Raw genomic sequence first — 20046 nt, 5'->3', positions numbered from 1 at the left:
CGGACTAGATGATCTGCTCAGGTCCCTTCCGACCCTAGAAACTATGAAACTATGAAACACTGGCATGCATTTACCAAGGCATCTCAAGCAAGACTAAGGATGTCATCCTCCCTCTCTACTTGGCATTGGTGAGACCACAGCTGGAGTTCTGCATCCAGTTCTGGGCGCTGTGCTTTAGGAAGGATCTGGAGAAGCTCAAGAGAGTCCAAAGGAGAGCCATGCACCTGATTAGAGACCTACATACCAGGTCATACGAGGAGAGACTGAAAGACTTGGGACTGATCAGCCTGGACAAGAGAAGACTCAGAGGGGACTTGGTGGCAGCCTGTAAGTATATCAAGGATATACATCAGAGCCAGGGGACCATCTGTTCACCAAGGCCCCCCAGGGGAGGGCAAGAAATAATGGGCATAAGCTGACTGAGGATCACTTCAGGCTAAACATAAATAAAAATAAACAAACAAACATAAATACTGCAAAATAAACAATACACAAAAATAAACACTTCTTTCCTGCTTCTGGATGCCAGTTGCAGGGTCCCCCTTGTAATAGGTTCTTTGGTATGTTTTGACATAGAAATAGAGTCAAGATAAAGTCAATGCTGCATACAGTGACTTGCTAAACAGGTAATTACCTTTATTGTAAGCCTCATACTGAATTGGTGTTTTTGAGCTTCTCCATTGTATGCACTGAGATACCTCAATGGTTTGCTTCAGCTGTGTTGTTCAATGGTAGTAAAGTCACTACACTGAGTTGAGACTGGTCCATCTCAGGAATCCAGTTCTCTTGCTTCAGAGTACACATAGCATATAACAAAGTTGGTGGGACTAGCCTGTGCCAAAAAATTGGACACTGACTCTGTGACTGCTTAAGACTTGAACACAATACAAGTGTTCATGTGCTTTCTAGGCTATTTTTGGAGGATCAGACAGCAAAATATTTTAAATCACACTCATGGACTAGAATCACTTTCTCGAACAAAACAGGATGATCTCTCAGGACTGATCTTTCTTGGTTGTTTCTTCCCCATTTTAACACCACTCCTTTCTCCACAGGCTAGAGTCAGACTCCTAACGGTGACTGTAGAGTAGACATGTCCTAGCTACTTTTAAGTTAGCACGGTCAGGTACTGGTATCAGTCTAGCAATGGCAGCAGAGAGCTCAATGCAGGTTGCAAAATATGCCTGAGAAGCCAGGTAGATTAACCTGTGCTGAGTTCTATGATATTGTGGCTACTACCACCCAAACTAACTTGGCTATGTGCAGTGATACTCAATCTTTTGGCCCTGTGGGTCAGATCAGTGGCTCTGGGCCCATCAGCAGGTTGGATCTTGGGGTTAATGCCCAGCTGGGGCTCTGTGTGGCTGGATCAGGCTCCATGCCACCTTGGCCCAGGCCTGTGAACCTGGGCTGGGCTCTGTGCAGCTGGACTGGGCCCCACACCACCTCACATTGGCCCTATTTGCCTCCACCAGACCCCATACCACTTTGGCCTTATGCACCCAATCTAGCATGCAGACCCATGCTTTCCAGCATGTGGGGCTTCCCACAGGTCAGAAATTTGGCAGCAGAAGAGTGGCAATGAAAGTTGCTCTGCTCCCCCCACCACCACATTTTCATATCTGTGGGGAGCTCTGTAGGCTGGATGACATGGCTCTACAGGCCAAATCTGGCCCATGGGCCAGGGGTGAGCACCCTCGGCTATGTGTACCTTATATTGTAGTCCCTATGTGATCTGCAGTTCAGTTTATTTCTTGACTTATCTCTGTTCCTTGTACACTTCACTCTTGACCCTTAGATTTATGATTCTATATATTGAATCCCCTTTACTGAAGTAAAATACAGGATTATTTTAGGAGTAAAGCTTTATAAAGGAGACTTGTTCACATTTTATTTCTATTTTTCCAATGAACAAGAGTGTATAAATGTGTTTGTATATTGGTTTGCCCTGGTGAGGGTCCTTTAGCAGAAGTGACATGATTAGAAATTAGATTGTTTCCCCAAGACTATGGCTCTGTATGCTACTTGGTTGTAACTTGAATATTGCATTCAAAGCAGTTAAATATTCAATAACTGCATTCATAAGATTCTCTGAAAATGAGACACAAATGCTTTTGATGCATTTAAAGGAAATAAAGACGGTAAAAGCATTTCTCTTGAAATGAGAACTTGTGCAATGTTTTAACTGTAGGATTGCATGGAAAGAAAATGTCCTTCCCAAAAAGACCCAAGTACAATATGATTTTAATAATCCCTGTGTAGCCTAACTCAGATTGAATAGATTAACATCTTTCTCAGTAAAACTTGGGTTTAACCAGATTGAGAGCACCAATTTTGCCCCAGAATAATTAAATTAAAAAAGAAATTGTCTTTTGGATATTTTCTATCATTATAACACAACAAGACAAATGCTGTCTTACTTCTCAGTTAAACCCAGAACCATTCATTTGATGCAGAACTGAAAGCAGAGCATGGGCCAGCATCTATGTAAGCATTTGACAACTTTAAATGCGAATTACAGGTTTCCAGCAACAGAGTGGTTTTGAAAAAGTGGCTGGAGAAATAATCCAACAGTCCCCAGGACACAAACAAAGACAAATATCCAAAGAAACAGTCTGTCCACTACCATGGCAACATATTTCCAATCTTCAATGACCTGGAAGAAAAAGCCAATTAAAGATAATTAGCAATTTGTCATATTCAATTCCCTCTCTCTTGCTGCTACTTAATCTTTGCTATTTGTGTGCGAAAAAAAGAGGATACCAATCTCAAGGGCAGGTTTCAAGACAATCATTTCACAGGCCAGGAAGGAATTTTCTCTGTACTGTCTGGACAGTTGTAGAAGGGCCTGGAAATATTTTTCAGCTTCCTCTGATGCATCAAGCACTGGCTGCAGCTAAATGCATGGTGCTAGTCTGATGGACCTATGGTATAATCTAGTCAGGTAAATTCTTGTTTGTGAATTTTAATTTGGTGATATTGTTATATCAGTTTAAGTGTGGTAAATATCGTCCATCCCCATTATGAATAGAGCACTGCAGCTGATCTTGATTCTCAGTATGCTTTGATTTTAGTAAAGTGGAAAACAATTATTGTTTTCATATCTGTGTCAATTTAGGGTCAGTCCCTACATACATCTCTTAAATTGCAGGCATGCACACACACACGCTTCCCCTGTATATTATACACAGTTTTTTCCTGTGTAACTGACTTGAATTAAACATAGAACATCTTCCTCTTGATAGCCTTACAAGTACTTCCCAGTTATCTTATTCCTTGTACTATCCCATTTATGTGTGTTTTCCCTGTAGTACATGTCCATTTTAGCCATACAGTGTAGGTATGCGAACAGTTATCTGACAGTCACAGTAATAAAAAACCAGAGATTATAATTCAGAACGTAGAAAACAATGATATGTAGCTGAGCTTTTTGCCTAATTTCAGATGCCCTATGTGCAAAAGGCACTACATTAATTTCTAGCTTTCAAATACCCATGACAATTTCTCTTTAGTCTCAAATGAAACAGGTTTTGTAAATCCTTTAATATACAGTGCTAGCTCTTGCAAGACTTCCTGTCTTTTGCTTTTTCAGCACTGTACAGCCTGCATCTATATCAAATTTATTGCAGTCTGTGTAACCTTACCTCTGATGTCATAGATTTAACAGCTTATCTTCCTTATTTACAATAACCAATAACACTTTAGTAGAAAAATACAAAAAAGTCACATAGATGGAGGACTAGATCCTAGAAGACGTTCTTGGATCTGAAGCTAAAAAAGGAACCAGGCTTCCAAAAGTTCTAAATTGATTGATTAACAGCAGAGGAGAAAGGAGTACAGAGCAGTAATTGAGGACCTAGGGCTAGATTGGAAGTAGGGATACAGCAAGGTCACCTAGGGAATATGTATAGATGTCACGGTAGGTTTCTTCAGCCATAGGTGCATATCTGGATTAAACACTGAACCTTTGGACTTTGCCAAACATTATTCCATAAATATTTATATGAAGTTGAATGGTGTGTCTGTCTGCAGACATAAGAGGGAAGCAAAACTGCTCAACTATGCATTTACTACTAGCCTAAGGAATGTCACCTACATCTCATGTGAAATAAGTGTCAGCTTTTGCAGTATGAGGATCTTCATTCCATCCCCACTCTTGCCAGAAAGGTCTAATGGTCACAGTTAGCAGCAGGATGTATAGGTGTCTCACACAGTGGGAGAACTAATTGATATAGGACAATCTTTATTCATCCAGTGTATTCATAGGAGTTTGCAGCAATTTAACCAAGTCATTTTTTTCCCCCTTTAGTTAAATCAGTGCACAAACTGTTTGTAGATTAACTTTCAGGTAAATCTCACTCTGGCCAGGCCCAGCCATGCTTTGCTCAAGGCTGAGTTACAGACATTCCCTTTATTGTGGGTTTCATTATAGTCTTGCCAAAATCAACAGGAAAAAAGCATTTGAATATGCTGCCTGCCTCTCTGCCCCCATCTGAGGTTGAATGTTAAAACTCTCCCTGCTGCATACAACTTGGAGGGCTGGACATGCTATCACATCTCTGATATAAAAACATTTTGCTTCTTTTCCCTTTCCCTGAGCAATAAATGTACTCTGTTTGTAGAGATGGGGTTCCTGGCTGGCTGGCACCCTGCTTTTCAGGACACATTTTGTTTTTCAAAGGACTATTCACAAGTCCATTTTCTATAAATTTTCTTCTAGTAAACAATGGGCATGTCTACACGTGCAATTCATGCGACTGAGTCTACTCTGGCTCAATTTGAGACAGAGTAAACTAATCCTGATGTCACTGTGTACATGGGCATTTAAACACACTAATTTACTGCACTGCTGTATATCACTTGTATCTGCAGCACAGTAAATTAGTCTATTGAGCCCTAATTGCTATGCATGTGTAGATAATAATGCTTTACTATGCAGCAAATTAGTCTGCTGCACAGTAAGGCATCTTGTGTAGATGCACCCAGTGATAACTTATGGGAAACTAATGAATAAATAAATAGATTACATAAAAGGTCTGTGTGAAGTGGCAAGTATTCACTTCAGATTCAGCCGATTCGGAGGACAGTGATTCAATTTAGAGATTTAAATCACTGTCCTGATTCGATTCAGCTGAATCAGATCCAAAAGATTTAGGACCGTTTCAGAGATTTGGCCATAGACTAAACATACAGCTGACATGGCTGCCTCCAGCTGGTAAGTCTGTTAGGGTTGGGGGAGGGAGGAGGGAAAGGGTGTGGGAAGGGAGAGAGGGAGTGGGGCTGGAACAAACCACCCGTCTAGGGTGGGGGGGGCACATTACTTGGGGAGGGGGGTGAGAGGCATAGGATTCAGGCACGGCAGCGCTCAGAGCGGGGGCTCTGCCCTGCTGCCACTTGCCCAGCTGGGGCAGAGAGGAGCTGGGATGCGTGTGGCTGACTCCAGGCGGAAGGGGGCAAACCAGTGCTGCCACACCCACATCAGTGCTGGGAGTGGAGACTCTACCCTGCTGCCACTTGCTAGCCAGCACAGGGGTGTGGGTGCTGCTGCCGCTTGCCAGGGGTGGGGTGCCATGCAGGTGCAGAAGCTGTGGGAGTGGTGGTTATGCCCTGCTGCTGCTTGCCTCCTTTCACCTGCAGCGAGCTGCACCCAGATGCTGCCACCCCACCCCAGGTCCCCGCTCCGAGTGCTGCCGTGCCTGCATCCCTCGCTCCCCTCCTCGAGTCCTGTGCCCCCTGCCCTCGCTATGCAGCTTGTCCCAGCCTCAGCCCCAATCCCTCCCAGCCCGGTGCCCCTTCCCTCCAGCTTGGGCAGCTGTGTCAGCTGCCTGTTTAGCCTGTGGCCAAATTGCCAAACCTTTTCTGAATCTTTTCCGAATCTATTCGGATGCTTCAGATTGATTTGAAGCTTTTAATTGGTCTCCTGATTTGATTTGGATTTGGAGATTTGGTCTCTGAATCAGGCCGAATCTCCTCCTAATCAAATTGGCTACTGAAGTTTGGTACACCCATAATATATATAAAGCCTTAGTCTGTCTGTCCATAATGCTTTATTTGCACTCTGATTGGCTGTCTCAGCAGCCAATCAAAGTGTTCCAAGGGTGTTTCAGCCAGCAGGAGGCTGTGTGGAGGAGCGCTGCCAAGATGGCAGGGACAGAGGGGACCGGGGGAGGAGGCAGTGGTGGCAGGGAATGGGGTTGGAGCAGTGGCAGGGTGGCAGAACAGGTTTAGACCTGCAGCAGTGGTGGGCAGGGGGGGAAATGAGGTCAGGCCCACTGCAGGGAGGGGGAAAGGGAGGAACAGGGTCAGGCCTGAAGGGGGAGGAGCCAGATGAACACGGGAGGAGTAGGGCTGCAGAGCTGAACACTGGGCTCTGTCCCTGCTGCTCCCCACCATCTTTTTTGACAGGCAATTTGCTAGTGTGTGTGTGTGTGTGTGTGTGTGTGTGTGTGTAAGATAGAAAATTAGGGTTGGATGGGTCAGCAAGCTTTAGGAGCGCTGAGCCAAGATGCTGATTGCTCTGTGGTAGGCTGGCATTTCTCTGGGCTCTGTCCCTGCTGCTCCCCACCATCTTTTTTGACAGGCAATTTGCTAGTGTGTGTGTGTGTGTGTGTGTGTGTGTGTGTGTAAGAATAATAGAAAATTAGGGTTGGAAGGGACCTTAGGAGGTCATCTAGTTCAACCCTCTGCTTAAACTAGGACCATCCCCAACTAGATAATCCTATCCAAGGCTTTGTCTAGCTGGGTCTTAGACCTCCAAGGATGGAGATTCTACTACCTCTTTGGGGAGCCTTAAAATTAAGGTTGGTTGGATGGATACTTCTTTCCTTTTCTTGTACAACATCAAGTAAAACATAACCTTGGAAAAATTGAATTATTTCTCCTTTTACTTACACTCTGGTCATTGTCATCACTTTTCATGTGGTCTGCTATAAAACTGACCCCATCAATTGCTTCTTGGACTTCAGGAGAAAACTTTGTTGAAGATCGCAATCTGAAATCTCGATGGCTACTGGTGTTATCAGGATTCTCTGTCAATTTCAGATCATACTTTTTGGCAGAGGCAATGTTCACAAAATAGGTGGAGCTCTTATACAGGTCAGCTGGATCAGCGCACAGGTTCTCAGATCTAGTCTTTCTGCGATTGCATAACCTTTGCCTTGCCGAATTATTCTCTGGGCGCCTCATGAACAGATATGTTGGAAGTCTCTCAAGGAAAATCAGCTTAACCCATGGAGGCATAGTGTGAGTACTGGGAGATCTGTGATGGACATTTAGTACGCAGACACTGGTAACTATTGAGAATGTCACTAGTACCATTGTAAACATCAGATACTTTCCAATCAATGGAACATCCAGTGATGTTGGAGGGACAATTTTGGAGATCAGCAGTAAGAACACAGTCAAAGCAAGCAGTACAGATATGCATAAGGTCATCTTTTCACCGCAGTCAGAAGGCAAGTAGAACACCAGGATGGCCAAGGATGTAATTAGCACACAGGGAATGATAAGGTTGATGGTATAAAAAAGAGGTTTTCTTTTAATAATAAAATCATATGTCACATCAACATAATTTGGATCCAAGGGGTTTACAGTTCTTCTTCCGGGGAGTGCTATAATGTCCCACTCTCCACTGGGTGTAAAGTCATCCATGCTTGCCATGGACGTTTTAAGTACCATATCAATCTCTGTGTGATCATATGTCCAAGACCGGAATTTTAATGTGCAATTTTGTTGATCAAATGGAAAATGCTTCACCTCAATCTTGCAGGCACTCTTGTAGATGGCTGGTGGCAACCAGAAAATGCTTCCATTGCTCCATACAATTGCATTTGTATACAGGGAGACTTCATATGTGCCATCCGCACTGTAGAAATGGGAAGGGAAAAGAAGAAAGAAACTGCATAGAATCTGGGTTCAAAACTCGGAGAAAGACAATCTCTTGGATTCTCAGCCCCTCTACTAAATCCAAAATCATGGCACAAATACTACAAAAGTTTTTATAGTCCAATGGTGACTGAAATGTAACTGTTTCTAACTCCTTAAAACCTGACAAGTAAATTTTAATACATTTTCTTAACCTAAAGTATTAATATTTTCTCCAATATTTAGGTATAAGTAATAATGTTAACAATTATCAGTGAATTTGCACATCTGTAGCTTGTTTCATCCGTGAGCACAGAGCACTTTTCAAACATTAATTAATTTACCTGAGCACTACTATATCGCTAACGGCTAGCAAAGATGAAATCAGCCATTGCTGAAATGCAGCTGTCGTTGGTTTGGAACACAGCCATTACTTAATGGCTCCCAACAACACTACTAAAGGTTTTAAATCAGGAAATGAAAATGAATTTTATGCTTAGTTGAAAATAGAGAGAGAATGTAGGCAAAGAAAAGTAATTACATGACTTATAATTTAGTCAGGATGCTGTGTTTATTGCTCCTCCTCTTAAAAAAAAATGCCACAGGATTTTTAGTGCCCACAAATGGCCTTGGGTTTGTGTCTTAGTTAAAAGACTGAACTTCCTAAAAAATACTGTCTTCCTCCCTCTTGGTGGGTTGCTGGTTTACTGAAAAGAATCTTGCTAACTGACCAATTGACCCCCATTTCTTAAAGCAGTCAGCCTTCCCTTTACAGCTTGAGTACTGCTTAGCTTATTATTTGTGTAGAGATAGCAGTGTAATAGGGCATGCAAATAAATATTCTTGAAAGTGTAATTATCTTAATAGAGTTATTTTAACAGTCTCTTTCACTAAACCTTAATTTATTTTGCTTAATTGTGTCCCTTCTTAAGGCAGGCAGGGTTCTTTGGGTAGACGTGATATCTTTTATTAGACCAACTAAATAGCTGGGGAAAATTGTTCTTGGCAAGCTTTTGGGCGCAAACACCCTTCTTCAGGTGTAGGGAGAGACTGGTGAATTGTGTGCTCTCTTGGGTAGAATAGAAGCCAAAATGCAGGTCTGTGAAAATGCAAATATGTGGCAGTGAGGATCAGTGGGGTGGAGGACAATGGGTGTGAGGCAGATTGGGGGGTGGTGGTAAAGGGGGAATGTTGAATTGATGATAGAAGAATATAGATGGTAAAATGCAGACAGGTTACCTGGGGTTATCCTTAAGGCAATACTACCTTAAATAGTATTTACTTCTATATTTGACTAATGCTGCTATTGAGGACACTGTCAGACTAGAAGGAACAACTATTTATCACCTTAGTTTTTAATAAAAAAGAAGCACATGAACAACATCTTGAGTAAGTAACTTTTAATAAAGCCAGGTTAGCCATTTTTTAGAGTTAGAATAGAGCAAAAATGGAAGAGAACATGTCTGGACTACTATGCTCTTTACTTTTGTATAGTTTTCCTCTTTTTTAATGTTTAAATAAGGACCATAATAAAATTTATATATTATTTAAAGGCGATATCTCATCACAAGAACTTTCAGGGTGCATACAGATGTTTGAGGAGGTTAGACCACATAAAAAATGTAAGATATTAATTCAGAATGGCCCTCTGTACTGGTGCTGGGAAAATCCAGTCATTGGTGCCGCCCCAAATGGACAACCTCCCCACCCCCAGCCAGGCAAACCCCTCATCCTGCAAGCCACTTCCGATGCTGGTTTTACCAGCATTTGTCGAATGCCAGAAGCTGAGGAAGTAAGTTGGGGTGGGTGTGGGAGGAGGGATGGGTGGTTGTTTTTTTTGGGAGGGTTGTTAGTCTAGGCATGTCAAGATCAGAGGGCAAAATAGCCCCTATTCCAAGGGGGGAGAGCCCCTCCAAACCTCCCCCAGCCTCCCCATGGACTCCATGAGCCTTTCTGATCCTGTCAAACCCTCCCAGCCTCTACCGTGCCCCGCCCTGCCACTCCCAATCCCTCTGTGGACACCACTTGCTCCCCGATCTCTCCCATGGACCCCCTGATCCCTCCAAGCTCTCACCCCTGCTAGTCCCCATCCCCATCCTGACTTACCTTAGATCAGGTAGCCATTTTTAACTTGATCTATCCTTCCCCTAACCTCCCCGGATGTCTGTACATAGCCTCAGATAATATCATCATGGGTATAAGTGAGCAGAATATTTGCCCTGTGATGTTTACATATATGCATAATGGATTCCTTCTACTGATAAAAACACTTTGAAGAAGTTCTCAGGTTTCTTCTCAGTTTTAAATAATAGCCCTGGCTCTGTGCATCTATGCTGTGAGTGCCCATTTATTAACTGCCAATCAATTATATCTGAAAAGTGACAGACTAACAACCCCAGATAGAAGATGTGAACTAAAATAATGAAAACTTTTTCAGATAGATAACTAAACCACAGCCAGATCCAAACATCTCTGTCTCAATACCACTAAACTTGGGTGGATTACAAGTAGCAGCATATAAGTATAGGGGTCTTCAACATACTGCCAATCAACCAATATTCATCACTATAGAAACCCTTTATATAATTCAAATGGTCTTTTTCTTCTCCATGTTGGCCACATAGTTAATAAGCCTGTGGGGAAAGGCTCTTGAACTTAGGAGACCATGGTTGTACTCCTAGCTCTGCCACTGACCTGCTGTGTGACCTAGGCCAGGCCTACGTCACGTATGTCCGTTTTCCTTTTCCAACTGTGTTCTTTGTTTAGATGGGTGGCTCTTTGTGGCAGTGTCTGTCTCATACCAAAATAGGTTTCCAGTCTAAGTTGGGCCTTGAGGTACAAATGTAATATAAATAACAGATGAAAGCTTTTCTGCTTCAGGGCCATGTGCTTTCCCATCTCACACTTATCAGATGCACTATTTGTGCTTGGGTTTTTTTTCCTTGATCTGTTGAGTCACTCCAGGACCATAAGCTGTGCCACAATGTTTCGTTGTTATTGGCTGACTTGCTGCTTGGAGCAATTAATTGTCTGCCCTCTCAATCTTCAGAAGGAATATTTTATACAGTTTGCCTAAGGCCTTGCCAGGTGCTGAAGTGGCTAACTATAACATATGGTAGCCTTTAACAACATTGTTTCTGGCTTAGTTGAGACCTTTATCATGTAAAAACCCATCTTCCCAACAAAACAACTAAAATCCACCTCACAGAAGGCTTTTGGGGAGTAGAAACAGGGAAAAACATGAAATGCAAGGTTTCTTTTGTTTTTTTTCAAGACTAAATGTATTAAGTTCTGTTGTTTTAGGCTAAATATCTGTTCAGATCCAGTCATTTTGTCCTCTCTGAGCAAGAGATTTTTTTCGCTATTCATGCATGACTGTGCCTGCATTTCCATTTCATGCTCTTCTCATGCTGTTACACGTGTTTATTTTATAACCTTGAGCATCAAATGCACTTTAACTGCTTCACAAAACTTCAAAATGAACATTTGAAATAAATGTTCACAGATTTAAATTTTTTCCTCACTGCATTCCCTTGTGCTTTGAGACTCACCACTGTGTATTATTTGAACATCTGAGGTATGATTCTGCTCTGCTAAAAGCCAGTGGAGGTCTTGTTAACTGATTTCAGGAGTAGCAAAATTAAGCAGTCTACATTTTAATTCTGAGACATCTCAGATTTCAAAACCATTGCCATAAGAAGTTTCCTGTTCTAGAATGCTAGTTAGATTTTTAATCACAGATTTGTTCAACTATAAGGTTACGTCCACTGTAATCCAAGGTGTCATGAATACATATTTTTCTTGAAGAGTTTTCATTTTAACCATATAAAATATTAATTTAAATATCTTGCAAAGCTTATCGTAAGTGTTTTTTCTCTGCAGAGGTATAGAGCTCAATGCTTTTCTTATTAAGGCAATAGACCTTGTGTCTGCTGAATGTCTCTGCAGCTGTATAGATATACATATATATTAAATCAAGACTTACTTATTATAAAGTACAATGTCTGGCAGCCAAATATGTTTAGCAGGTATCCTTAGCTTATTTATGCCTTCGTAGTCAGAAGGTGTCCATGCCAAACGATAGTCAGTCCATTCCTAAAGAAAGAATCACACAGTGGTGAACTCAATTATTTTTCTGCCAGTTGGGACCTACTGGTAGCAAGAAAACAGCATGTTAACAGATTGAGGTAGCATTGCTTTGGGAAGGTTACCTGGTTCAGCCAGACATTTGTGGTCATGATCTGTTCACGTTCATTCTAAAGACAAAGAAAATAATTTATAAAGGCTTCAGTATAAAAGTTACTCTTATTATTCAGATGTATTCGTTAGGCTTTCAAGACTAGTTCTAACTCCTGGGAGCTTAAATTGATTTAATACATATGCTAATCCAACCTTTTATATGTGTAGAAATCTTTCTGTGTCTACTGGTATATATCATTACGATGTACAACTCTGTCACTGTATTATAATAATTACATAAAATGTGACCTGGTGTTTCAGAGCATTATACAGTTCCTTTCAAACATGTAAAATTATAAATGGGGAATCATCATCATCCTTTGTGGGTGGTTCTGGTGGGCTCCTGCAGGGATCTGTTTGTAGCCCTATATTGTTCAATATTTCTATCAACAATTTGGTAGAAGAATAAAGTAATAGCTGGTAACATTTGCAGTTGAAATAAGATTGATGGAGGATGTGTAAGTTATACAAAATGATTTGTATTAAAGTTGGAGTCCTGATGTCTTATAAACTCTGGCATATTCATGAGACCTAGAAAAAAACTTAGCAGCAAAACCAATTATTGCATTATTTCAACAATGTAAAAAAATACCTGCCCTGATGATCCAGAAACAACAACAACCTTAACTATATGGCTGATGGAAAAAATAAGAAGCCTGAGGGAAGACCAGAATGACCCTTTTGGAATACTGAAGTCTGTGCAAAACCACCAAGGTATAATCACTATCCAATAGCTGACCCCCTAAATATTCTCCTATACAAAAATGATGTGAAGTAACATCCAGATTCTAAAGAACTCTTGAAAATCTATCATTCCTTTGCTGATTTTTTTTAAATAGTCACCAAATTTGCATAGCCAGGGACAAAAAAATATGAGACCTGCTTTTGGCTTATCAGACACAATTAAATACCAGATCTGGGTGCCAGAGCTCATTTCTGAGGGTCTTATTAGTGATGCTTGTACACCACAAGGACAGGTAACAAAATGGCACTATTTGTTTGGTTAATATGATGTTTATGGGGATAATTGTCTGAAACAGAAAGCAATATTCACCAAATGGAAAAATCAAGACATTTTTAGATGTAAAATTCTATTTCCAAACTGAAAGATATTCCAAGCAGTAAAGAGTAACAAAAATGAACATGCAGGAGGCTGTCTTTGGATTATAGATTCTTATACTCCTCATTTGCTGGCTCAAATCCAGCCCAAGTAAATAGTGACTAATAGTTGATGATGCTGTGCTGTCTAAAATAAGTCTCAGTATGGTTCTTTAAAGCCAGTACATGGCTGTAATGTACCCTGTGGAGGGCAGTCTCAACAAGAAGGCAGAGCTCTAATGGACATGAAATCTTGCTGGGTATCTTACTTCTAGAAAGGATTCTTCCATGTGGGTTGAGGCTCATTAGTGGAAGCTTGCCTTCCTGTGTCAGCTACCTGTCTGGTACATAAACAGAGGTCTTCATAGCTCGGTAGCTTGGGCCAGCTCTAACCTTTTAGAAATAGGGGAGTATCCTTTGCAAATCAAGCTGGCTACTTTGGAATGATATCTCTCAAATTGCATTGATTGTCATCTTGTGAGTTGGCTTGGCAGCTAGGGTAAAAAAAGTCTGCATGGAACAGAGGGACAGAAAGGAAATTGCATTATCCTTAGATGTTGCCAGAGACCTGCAGGGCAACTGCAGAAAGCAGAGCTGCTTTTGAGATAAGATGCCTGTGAAAGTCAAAAAATATAAAGATAAACTAAACAAATTGAGATGCATAATATTATTCTTATAAATATTGCCAAGTGGATTTTAAGTTCCCGGACATAGTCCTGGTGTGGGACTTGTCTCAGTAGTTGTTCTATTTATCTCTACAAACTGGCTATATTATGCAAATTCCTAGAATTCATATAAGCATACATTAAACATCATAATTTCCTTGTTTTTCTTATTCAATCTTCCTTTTATCATCTCTTTATCATGCAGCTGGGAAATCAGCCTACCCCTTTCCCTTGCCCTGAGCCAGAGTTGGTGCTGCATTAGTCAGTTTGTCTAGTGTTCTCTCATTTCACCAAGATCTTTTCTATAGGGAGATGCTAGATGAGGTGAGGCTGACTGGATGAGGTGAGGTGAGCCTGGATCCTCCGTTTTCCCTTTCTTAAATATGGGCAGTATGTTTGCCCTTTTCCAATCATCTGGGACCTCTCCTGATAGCTATGAGTTTTCAAAGATGATGGCCGATGGCTCTGCAATCTCATCAGCCAAATTCTGCCCATCCGGCCCCATGGACTTGTCTTTGTCCAGCTTTTCTAAATAGTTCCCTACTTGTTCTTTCGTGAAGTCTACCTATGAGCAGTAGCAGATCCTCCCTCTGCTCTGTTCCCTAAGACCAGCCCTATATTGAGAAAAAAAGCATGTTTTAATGTGTTAACAGGTCAAAGGAAATGCTAGGCTCTCCCTTTAGGGTTTGTCTCAATTGCTGAACACAGGCTTAATCTACACCTGGCTTCTTTGCATCAGAATTTTAACATTTTAACAGTGTAAATGTGGCCTTAGGGTTAATGTACACAAAAAGCTTTTTAACTTCAGGTAAATCATTGTGAATTGATTTGAATCAGCTAATGTACATACTACTCTGGACACTCTTGTGCTTGTAGTTTGCCTTACTGGGTTCGAGGAACAAGTGTCTGTAGAGTGTTCAGGCTAGCATGTTCCAATGTATTACCTAGCTCAGGTTTACCGACAATCATTTCTCTTTTGTTTTAAATTAGGCTATGCCTAAAGGAGTAGGATAAGAAAGGAGCAGGCCTAAATGCAATCTGGAGATGTTTGAGGAAGTATACACTATCTGAAATAGGGATTGATATAGACCTAAGTGATTCATCCTGGACCACAGCAAGACTTGGAGCATTTGGTTGGCTCTCTGATACTCAGACTATTCAGTCTTATTTTCTGACTGTAAACAGAAATGTGATTCACCATTATTTATGCATTCTATGAAAATTCTCCTCTGGTGTAAATTAGTGCAGCTTTTCTCAAGTCAGTGAAATTCTAATAACTATAATCAGCTGGGGATTGGGCTTTTGGGGGGTTTTTTTGTATTTTAAAATTTAGCCATCAATAAATCTCCTTTTGTCTGATTGAAGGTTATAGTGATATAGTCCAAATATTGACTGATGCAAGAGTAGGCATTAAGGCTAGGTACAGACATTACACTTGTACTGAGATAAGTGAACAGAAACTGGTCTATACTCAGAACAGAACAGAAGATCAGCACACACAGACTGGTTTAAAAATGGCAGAACCCAGTCTAAGATTTTCTCCCTCCCCCTTCCCCCCTCACAAAGAACAAATGTGTGTTCGGTTCATTACTGATCTAAACTATGCCATGTACAGTAGACAGCATAACTTAGATTAATTCTCCCTTGGGCTTTTTGAATATCTGTACCTAGCCTAAAACACATATGTGTTCTGACCATTGATAATTATTATGTATCTAGAGGCCCAGTGGTACTAAGAATATATATATTGTTTACACAGTGTTGTGTAACAATAATAAAATATGAAAATGTGCAGCTTATTTAAACTTACCACACTGATTAGCTGTGCCAAAGAAACTTGTAGCTGTATAGATACCAACTGGGAGGAGTTGATTGCTGGACGAATTAGCTTATTATACCTCTCAGAGCTTAATAGGTGGTTCATTAGCTTCTCTTCAGCATCTGCTGCCTTGCTTCCTGTAAAACAAAACAGAACAAGACCACAGAATTGGGATGGAATTAGATTATGCTGGGAGCATGGCAACACAGAAATCCTATTCAGATGAAATAATGAGGACCCTTGATTTTTGAAGGACCCTAATGTTTAATGTAAAGCAAAAGGGATGTTGGCTTATTGTGCACCTTTTGTGTGAAATTTCCTCTGGCTCAAGTTGGGGTATAAATCAAAGTATATTAGCCTTCTGTTTTTCACACTGAAACCAGAAACCCTTTCTTTTTTAGTGCTGTATCAAAGTGAAGAGGCACTCCAGGTGGTGTGGTATAAACTAGAAACTGGAAGCAGACTTAGAAGTAGATTTTCAAAGATTCAAAAGGAAAGCAGGTGCTTACCTTCCATTTGTGTCTTTGAAAATCTTCTTACCTTGTCATGGCAGCTGAAAGAAGAATTCTAAGCACTTGTATAATAATAAAAATACAGTCTGATCTGTGAAGGGGGAGGCCTGGGAATAAATTGTGAAAGATTTTTTTTTAAATAGAGAACTTGCTCACAGCCAACACAATTTCCAAGTGTTTTACTGGAGGCACAAATTCAAATGGAGCCCTTCTGGAAACAACAGCTGAGAGTTATGGACTAATCACACTGTTAACATTTAAGTTTGAGGATTTATGTGACTCACCAATATAGTGTCTGATGTATCCCAGGTTATCAAGGAACACAGATCATTTCTCACCAAGCGAAATAGTTTTAGGCACAGAACCACCTATCATTTTACTCCTGCTTGTGTTGTTCAAGTCTCTCCCACTGCCTTTTGCAAACTATTGTTGATTACATTATAGAAAATTAAAGGGTAAATTTTGTTTGTCTAAGTTACTCTATTGTATATCTATAATAAATATAATGACTCCATTGAAGTAACTTAGAACAGATTTGGTCCTAAATGTTCAGAGATGCCAGTGCTTCCCCTCAAGAATAAACTTCCTTTACAGGAGATAGGAAATTCACATTAGGTACAAATTCCATGCCTGGCTAATAACAGCAAATATAAAGTATTTGCTCTAACTTGGTGAGATCCCATTGACCAATGTAAAAGGAGTTACTCTAGACTGACATTGATGTGAATGGGAACAGATTCTGGAGAGAGAAATAGCAGTAATATGTTTTCCTCTTCCAAATGAGGCAGCTCTGAATGTAGGTAACATTTTCTCCACTTAACCCCTTTATGCTCATCTCCCCAATACTCATAAATCCTAGTCATTGCAAAGCAGTTATATGAAGTAAGAAATGTAGGTGTTACAGGTATTTTACATTTGGGGTGTGCTAAGTCAACGTGGCTTTATACATAGTTGTCTACCCGTAAGACCCAGTAATGGGCAGACATAAACTATTTGTATCACACAAACTTCCAAAGGTTTCTATGAATCTCTGAATTGATACCTGGCCTGAATCTGAATTAAGCTAGAGAGCTCTTGGGAACATATATCTTCATGAGCTTTCTATATCTGGGTTTTATAAAGCTTTAAAAATCTTGTTTCTTCTGCTCTCATTGAAACCAAAAAGTAGGAGCCAGACAACCAAACTTTCTCACTTTTGTGAAGGTGCTGTTCAGATTTTGAGGAAGAGGTAAGGTAAATGCTAGGTTTTCTCGATTTCTATAATGAACCAGTATATATAGCATGGTATTGACAACATAATTTGTACAGTGCATCCCATGTACTTCACACTTCAACATATACTTACAGAGCCTCTCATTTTCAGTAAACTTGCTGACATTTTCCATGAATAAAGATTAAACAATTGCTAAGTTGCTTGTGCTATGTTAGAAGAGAGAAAGCTGAACAAATGCCAAGTTTTCACACTGTACATTTTTAACTGTGCAGAGATTTTTGTAAAATTTCATGACAGAGAAAGGAGAAGAAATGTCACATTCTGCACTCACTTTTTTTTCAGCAAAAAACATTATCCTTCCTAGACAGATTGGTATGACCCCAAGAAGGAAAATAATCTTTTTTCAGGGTAGTGTTCTTTCCATGACTGGGAGCCTGTTTTACCAGCCTGATGGGCTATGGTAGAGTGATGCACAATATCCTTTCAGCCTACAGTGGCTTTGTAGTCTCAAGCACTGCAGTTCTCCAGCAGCTGTTGGTATAGCCAGAAATGTTCAGATAGGCTACATTGTACTTTCCATGAGATTTTAAAAATATATGTTTTTTTTTGTTTTGTCCAACAAAAAGGACTCTTTTACAGGGTTCTAAGAAAAAAGAAAGTCTTCTCTGAATTTAAGGAGAGGAAGAATAGCAGAATTACCTTGTTACTCCTTAGAAGATAGTGTATTTCTAGTACTGTAAAGCATAGGCAGTAGAAGGCTGGGGCTAAAGGGGCTTAGCCCCCCCAGACTTTTTGCAGTGGCCAGCAACAGCAGCAGCACCACAGCACTGCCATCCCACTGCATCTGTCGCTGCTTGGCATGCAGCCACTCCTCTGCCATTGTGTACAGCACCAGCACATGCCAGCCCCACAACAGTCCTGCAGGAGGGAGGAGCGGGGGTCAGACAGAGCTCAGCCCCCCCCAAATAATATTTCCCCCCACCGCTTATGCTGTAAATGAGACGAAAATGTGGCCATTTAAATTAGGAATACCAGTTTACATTTGGATCCTGAAATTATCACTTAAATTGGACACTAGAGATGCTGACAGAACTGATATCTGTCCTGCTATTAGTCCCTTGGAAGTGCTTTACATCCATGCCCTGACAGAAGTGAACAGTTGTAGAGTGCTTTAAAAGTGCCTTGTCATGTGACACATTAATGCTCATGTAATGAGGGTTCAGCTGAAGGTGTTCAAAGTGGTGCACCTTCATTTAACTTTTGTCTGTCCCTACCCTAATAGGGGCAGGGTTGGTGCAACCCAGCCTTGCCCCCTGTGCTATCTACAGGAAGGGACAGGGAAGTAGCTACTGGCTGGGGCTTGTTCAGCCTGATCTGGGGTGGCTAAGTGGACTGGACCCCCCCCACCTTGAGGGTGGGGGGAAGCTCCAATCCACCCACCCCACCCACTCCAGCTCAGGCTGGGAAAACCCCAGGGTAGAGTTCCCTCCACTCCTTTCTCCCCCCTCCCATCCTACAGACAGCACTGGAGCTGAGGTGGTGCTGAGGTGCTAGGGGAGAGAGGTTGCAGACAAGCAGCTCCTCCTGGATCAGCTCCAAAGTGGAGCTCAGTTCACCTCCCCAGCCCCTGCACCCAACACCATGAGTTAAAACAATCCCACCAACTGAACAAACAGTGCTTTCTGTGAACATGAGTTAGAGCAGGGAGCTGCACATCTGTCAGTGTCCTAGAGCTTAGTACTAAAGAGCATGTGAGCCCCCAAATGTAGGTGTTGACAGTATATTCTTTCTGGTAATATTTTTATTGAGCAGAGGGTTCTGAAATGAGAATGACACCCAACACATTTGCTAGCACTTCCCTCTCTGTAGGCAGGCTCCTTTAGGATTGACTTTGCAAACAAGAGATTTCCCTGAAAACACTGTATAATTTAACCTCTTGCTTGATTAAAACCTAGAAAGGCCTGACCTCCTCAAAGGATTCTTTGTTAAATTGATTACTCAAGGTATGTTCTGTGCTCTCTAGAGCTGAAAGGCTCCCAGGTGTGATGGATTTGTTCATGGCAAGGACTTACAAAGAAGCAGCAATCAGGTAGGAAAATGTATTTATTTTCTCTCTCTCACAATATTCATTTCCACAGGAATTCATAATATGAGGATAACAGAGTTTAAAACTTTTCCAGTCAAAACTAATGTAAATGATAACATTTTGAGCTGGGAGTTTGTTCCTCCTTGTCTCAGGCTCAGTTAAAGCACTGGCGCAACTGAAGGCAACCACTCTCTAGTCTCCCAAAATGTTTGGTGGAAAACCTACGATAAAAATAATTGACACACGGCACGTCATCCAGCCATCACTCCAGCGCCTGTTGTGCCAACCGTCAGGTTTACAGTGATGAGGTGTGAAATTGTTCTTCTCTAGAAAGTATGGATCTTCCACTGCTTTTCCTTTCTCCTGTGAAGGAAGGAGAAGCATAAGGAATTATGGCTGTATCATTCCATTGTAAAGACATATCATATGTTGGCGACCAGCATGGACAGCTAGAGACCCTCTGGGTAAAAATTCGTGGGGAATACGGCACAGGGGACACAACGGTGGGAGTCTACTACAGACCTCCCACTCAAAGTCCTGAGCTTGACCAG

General features: G+C 41.2%; 1 protein-coding gene across 1 annotated transcript in view; it reads right to left on the bottom strand.

Moving 5' to 3' along the window:
- Nucleotides 1-1859: 1859 nt before the first annotated feature.
- The window catches only part of CHRNB4 (cholinergic receptor nicotinic beta 4 subunit), a 24639-nt gene continuing 6452 nt past the window's right edge, over nucleotides 1860-20046 (bottom strand). Inside the window, exons 2-6 of the mRNA XM_019533370.1 lie at nucleotides 15676-15821; nucleotides 12075-12119; nucleotides 11849-11958; nucleotides 6892-7864; nucleotides 1860-2656 (exon numbers count right to left, since the gene is read on the bottom strand). Of these exons, the coding sequence (XP_019388915.1) occupies nucleotides 2516-2656; nucleotides 6892-7864; nucleotides 11849-11958; nucleotides 12075-12119; nucleotides 15676-15821 (1415 nt within the window). The 3' untranslated portion in view covers nucleotides 1860-2515. The remainder of the gene's footprint in view (nucleotides 2657-6891; nucleotides 7865-11848; nucleotides 11959-12074; nucleotides 12120-15675; nucleotides 15822-20046) is intronic.

This window comes from Crocodylus porosus, unplaced genomic scaffold, assembly GCF_001723895.1.
Source record: "Crocodylus porosus isolate Cpor-Errol unplaced genomic scaffold, CroPor_comp1, whole genome shotgun sequence".
NCBI lineage: Eukaryota > Metazoa > Chordata > Crocodylia > Crocodylidae > Crocodylus > Crocodylus porosus.
Note: the sequence above shows the minus strand (reverse complement) of the source record. Positions and strands in the feature narration are given on the sequence as shown.